Source organism: Rattus norvegicus, chromosome 1 (assembly GCF_021556685.1).
Source record: "Rattus norvegicus strain SHRSP/BbbUtx chromosome 1, alternate assembly SHRSP_T2T, whole genome shotgun sequence".
Taxonomy (NCBI): Eukaryota; Metazoa; Chordata; class Mammalia; order Rodentia; family Muridae; genus Rattus; species Rattus norvegicus.
In genome coordinates this window covers 169448004-169453743 of record NC_141534.1, presented here as the reverse complement: position 1 = coordinate 169453743, position 5740 = coordinate 169448004, and the positions used below count along the sequence as shown (strand labels likewise).

General features: G+C 45.3%; 1 protein-coding gene across 1 annotated transcript; it reads left to right on the top strand.

The window, feature by feature from the left end:
* Positions 1-1487: 1487 nt before the first annotated feature.
* Or55b10 (olfactory receptor family 55 subfamily B member 10) lies at positions 1488-2438 on the top strand. The gene has a single exon (NM_001000127.1). It carries the CDS (start codon positions 1488-1490, stop codon positions 2436-2438), a length of 951 nt encoding a protein of 316 aa, NP_001000127.1.
* Positions 2439-5740: the final 3302 nt, after the last annotated feature.

The window sequence follows — 5740 nt, the reverse complement described above, 5'->3', positions numbered from 1 at the left end:
TTGTAATCCCAGCACTCTGGAGACAGAGACAGGAGATTCATGAGTTCAAAGTCAGGTTGTTACATAGTGAGTTACAGACCAACCAGGATCGAATAGTGAGATCCTATCTTAGCAATAGCAACAACAACAACAAGTAATAATAATAATGAGAGAGGAAAAGAGGAATAAAAAGAGAGAAAAAAAGATTAAGCATTGAATTATCTATGGCCCAGCAATTTCTCTCCTCAGAACATAACCAAGAAAAATACATTAAAACAAAATATTCGTGGTAACATTACTATAATAGCCAGAAAAGTGAAAGTAATCCAAATGTCCCCTAACTGTGAGTGGATAAATGGGGTGTGTTGTCTATGTGGTGATACACTATTCTTGCATTCAAAGCTAATAAAATAAGCCAGGAGTGCTGGCATGCCTTTAATCCCTGCACTCAGGAGGCAGAGACAGGAGGATTTCTATGAGTTTGAGGCCAGCTTGGTCTACAGCCAGAGATATGTAGAAAGAACCTGTCTTTAAGAAAAAAAAAAAAACACTGGATAAAATACTGATGTGTACTACAGTATGGGTGAAAGGGAGAAAAACACAAAGCAGGTATGGTGGGACACAGGTGGAAAGCCAGCACCCCAGAGGCAGGAGCAAGAGGTTCATGAGTTCAAATACACAGCTGCAAGAAAACTAAAATCTTATGATTTCACTGGTGGGAAATGTCCAGAGTAGGCATATCCACCGACTCAGAAAGAACCGTCGCCATTCATTGGCAAGTGTTTACAGATGGACACAGAGCTTCTACAGGGGCGTCGCACGTGTTGATCATGGTGATTATAACACTACCACGAACTTACTAGAAGCCGTTAAGCTTTACATTTTATTTTTTTTTTTTTCGGAGCTGGGGACCGAACCCAGGGCCTTGCGCTTCCTAGGTAAGCGCTCTACCACTGAGCTAAATCCCCAGCCCCAAGCTTTACATTTTAAAGGAGAAGTCGTGTGGTGAGTTACTTACAATAAATATTTTGAAAATAATATGGTACTGATATGAGTGCAAATATAACGTCACTATCTAAATAATAATAATAATAACAACAACAACAACCAATAGACAACAAAGTCAAATATAAAATGCCACTTTACAACCACCATTTGTAAGATCACAATGGCTCTCAGTGCAAGAACCACAGAGTCAGTGATAAGATTCATTTAACTTCTCTGGAAATCCAATTGACATTATAAAAAAAAAAAGTGTGACTATCACTTGATCCAAGAATTCTACGTGCAATATTTGAAATGCAGGCAAACATTTATTGGAAGATCTCATTAAATAATAAGGCTAAATGTCTCCTTTTTCCTCTAGAAATATTGGAGACTCATGAAAACCTAAGCACCCAGTCCAGCCTGGTGAGGCTGGGGCAGGTCCTATCAGGACCTTTCAGGGACTGAAACCTGGTATCCTGCCCCTCCCCTCTCCCCGGAGCTGCCCTATGCCCTCAGGCGTCATGTCAGGGTGGAGCAATGGCACCTACAATGAATCCTACACCAGCTTCCTCCTCATAGGCTTCCCAGGGATTCAGGAAGCCAGAGCCCTCCTGATGCTGCCCTTCCTCAGCCTCTACCTGGTGATCCTCTTCACCAACGCCCTGGTCATCCACACGGTGGCATCCCAGCGCAGCCTGCACCAGCCCATGTACCTGCTCATCGCCCTGCTCCTGGCTATCAATATCTGTGCTGCCACCACGGTGCTGCCCGCCATGCTCTTCAGCTTCTCCACAAGTTTCAACCGCATCTCTCTCCCTCGATGCTTGGGACAGATGTTCTGCATCTACTTCCTGGTTTCTATGGATTGCAACATCCTCCTTGTCATGGCCTTGGACCGCTATGTGGCTATCTGCTATCCTCTCCGCTACCCAGAGATAGTGACAGGACAGTTACTGGCTGGTCTGGTGGTGGTGGCAGTCACCAGGAGTACATGCATCGTAGCTCCAGTGGTGGTGCTGGCCTCGCGGGTCCGCTTCTGCCGCTCAGATGTGATCCACCACTTTGCCTGTGAACACATGGCCCTCATGAAGCTCTCCTGTGGAGATACCTCACTGAATAAGACTGTGGGACTCATTATTCGAACCTTTAACAGAGTCCTGGATATGCTCCTGCTGGGCGCCTCCTACTCCCGCATCATCCATGCTGCCTTCAGGATCTCATCAGGAGGAGCGCGGTCCAAAGCTCTCAACACCTGTGGCTCCCACCTTCTGGTCATCTTCACCGTCTACTCCTCCACCATGTCCTCATCCATTGTCTACCGTGTGGCCCGCACTGCCTCCCAAGATGTGCACAACCTGCTCAGTGCTTTCTACCTGTTGCTTCCGTGTCTGGTCAACCCCATCATCTATGGGGCCAGAACCAAGGAAATCAGGCAGCACCTGGTAAGGTCATTCCTGAGTGCAGGCCCGTGAGTCTCCTGTGGTAATCCCGCGTTGACTCCTCAGTATTCCTGGTGAAACTGAGGAAGGCAGGAAATGGTCCAAACTGCTACCATCATGCTCACTCTCCTTACTAGGTTATTTCTTTTTAACTAATTTAAAATACAAAACAATAGGTTTCACCACGGCATTTTCATCACACATGTATCATGACACTGTGTTCTAATTTGTCCCCTTCACCCACTTCCTTGTGCCACGCATGTCCCACCCATTGCGACTTCCCTTTCTCCTTTCTCTTTTCGTCCTGTCCACCTTCAGATCACATGTATTCCATTACCCCTCCCATTGCTCCTTCCCACAAACTTCTCCTCACCTAAAACAGAAGTGAGGGAGAGGGAGCGTATACCTACGGCCCCTTCAACTCTCTTCTCCCAGCGCTGTAACACCGGTGCTGTTTGTGCCCATGAAGGAGCATCGGTGTGTCCACAGTTACACAGCAAATCACGTTAAAGCTACTGAGGTTGCAGTGAAGACGTCTGTATCTATTCCTTCTGAGATCTCTCACCCAGCAAGACCTTGCAGGTCTTGCCTGTGCAGGCTTACAGATGGCGTTTTAAATGTGGAGTCTTACGAAAACAAAATGGACCTCTTAAGAAAATTAAGAAGGCATCTTGGCATTTGGGCACCAGCTTTTCAAAAGAATCCTTAACTGAGTAGATAAACAAACAAAAAATGTTCTCCACAGGGGAAGCCCTGGGTCCTGCTAAGACTAGACTGTTGGGGGGAGGGCGGCAATGAGGGGAGGGTGGGGAGGGGAACACCCATAAGGAAGGGGAGGGGGGAGGAGGATGTTTGCCCGGAAACCGGGAAAGGGAATAACACTCGAAATGTATATAAGAAATACTCAAGTTAATAAAAAAAATAAAAAATAAAATAAAAATAAAAAAAATTTAAAAAAAATGTTCTCCATGATGAGAAGAATCAAATGTCGGGGTATTCACAGAATATTTCAAGGTTGTCCCATTGCTGTCCCAGGCCTCAGCTCATGCTGATTCTCACGCAGTCCAAGTCTAACACAGCCTGCTTAACGACCCAGAAGACTTCACTGGCAGCCATATAGAGACTCCATGACTTAGAAAATCCATAGGGCAATTTTGTCATGAAACTATTCTTGAGAAAAATAAATATTATTGAGGCTGGAAGTGGTAATACAGAACTATCATGGCAGCGCTTGAAAGGTAGAGGCAGGAGGATAGCTATGAATTTGTGCCAGCCTTGTGTGTCTAGCAGGTTCTAGGTCAGCCAGATCTACATATTAAGGCCCTGTATCAAACCAAACAATAATAAATTACTACTATCATTATTATTACTAGTATTATTATTAAAAGTGGCTGGGGATGTAGCAGAAGATCACGTGCATAGCATGCGCCTCAGGGCCCACTGAGCACTGAAAAGATCGCTGTTGCTATGAAGTAGGGAGGGGGGATAGAAGAGACCTCTACTTACTAATCCATGGTCTCTGAAGGGTCATGTCTCAAAAAGACACGGCGTATTATATAATACAAACACATTATTAATAGTTTTAACTGGAGGCTGGAGAGATGGCTCAGCAGTTGAGATCACTCCCTGCTCTTTCAGGGGGCTCGTGTTCTGCTCCCAGTGCCCATGTCAAGCCTCCCATCTGTAACGCCAACTGACCACCTAGGCACGGCACACAGCACACATGGCACACACTTGCACATGAATAAACAAATATACACATAAATAAAGTTAAAATAAAAATAAAATGGAGGCTGGCGAGATGGCTCAGTAGTTAAAGGAGCGTACCGCCCTTGCAGAGAGGACCCATCCCCAGCACCACGCGAGGCAACGTGTATCTCCAGATCCAGGAGATCCAGTGCCCTCTTCTGCCTCCACAGGCAGCTCGCCCTAATGTGTATACACACGCGCATACATAGTCACATAATGTAAAATACAATACGTTTTCATTGAATGTGAATGTGGTGTGGGGGGGGGTGGTGTGTGTCTCTGTGTGTGTGTCTGTGTGGGTGGGTGTGTGTGTATGGGTGTGTGTGTATGTGTGTGTGTGCATGTGTATGTGTGTGTGTCTCTGTGTGTGTGTCTGTGTGGGTGGGTGGGTGTGTATGTGTGTGTGTACATGTGTATGTGTGTGTATGGGTGTGTATATGTGTGTGTATGGGTGAGTGTGTGTGTGTGTGTATGTGTGTGTGTGTGTGCGTGCATGTGTGTGAGACAGGTTTTCTCTGCATAGCTCAGATGTACTAGAACTCACTCTATAAACCAGGCTGGTCTCAAAATCCAGCTGTCTCTGCCTCCAGTGCCAGGATTAAAAGTGTGTACCGCCACCACCAACTGGTAAAATAAAAGTTTCTCTTGGGCTGGAGAGATGGCTCAGTGGTTAAGAGCACTGTCTGCTCTTCCAGAGGTCCTGAGTTCAAATCCCAGCAACCATATGGTGGCTCACAACCATCTGTGGTGAGACCTGATGCCCTCTTCTGTGTGTCTGAAGACAGCTACAGTGTACTTATATAATATAATAAATAAATAAATAAATCTTTAAAAAAAAAAGTTTCTCTTAAAGAAAGGACTGAAAGAGCTGAAGGGGCTTGAGACCCCATATGAACAACAATGCCAACCAACCAGAGCTTCCAGGGACTAAGCCACTGGACTATACATGAACCGACCCTGGGCTCCAACCGCATAGGTAGTAAGGACACCAGTGGAAGGGGAAGCCCTTGGTCCTGCCAAGGCTGGACCCCCAGTGAACGGGATTCTTGGGGGAGGGATGTAATGGGGGGAGGATGGGGAGGGGAACACCAATAGAGAAGGGGAGGGAGAGGGGTTAGGGGGATGTTGGCATGGAAACCGGGAAAGGGAATAACATTTAAAATGCAAATAAGAAATGCCCAATTTAATAAAGATGGAGGAAAAAAGTTTCTCTTAAGCCTGAGACACTAGTTTAGGGCTTATATTACTTTAAGCATTGTTCTAAATCATATTTTCCTTTAACAGATTCTTTGACAACCAGAAATTCGTGATCATTTATTGTTAATAAGTATTTATATGAATAAATAGCTGAGCCTCCTCTCGGTCACTCAGTCACGCACTCCCTTACGTACTGATGGACCGATTTAAATTCCTACGAGCACCCCCTTGTGGCAGTTTTAAGAACTGTAGGAGATGGCTCAGCTTCATAAAGGCTAGCTTGGAAAGGCAAACTTGAAAACAACTGAGGGATCTTTCCTGGAATTAAAAAAGAAAGAAAACATTGTAGAAATGACATTTTAGATAGGCATTGATGACCTTTTATGGAC

Coding starts and splice junctions, on each gene's coding strand:
- Or55b10 (NM_001000127.1), top strand. CDS start 1,488: ATGTCAGGGTGGAGCAATGGCACCTACAATGAATCCTACACCAGCTTC.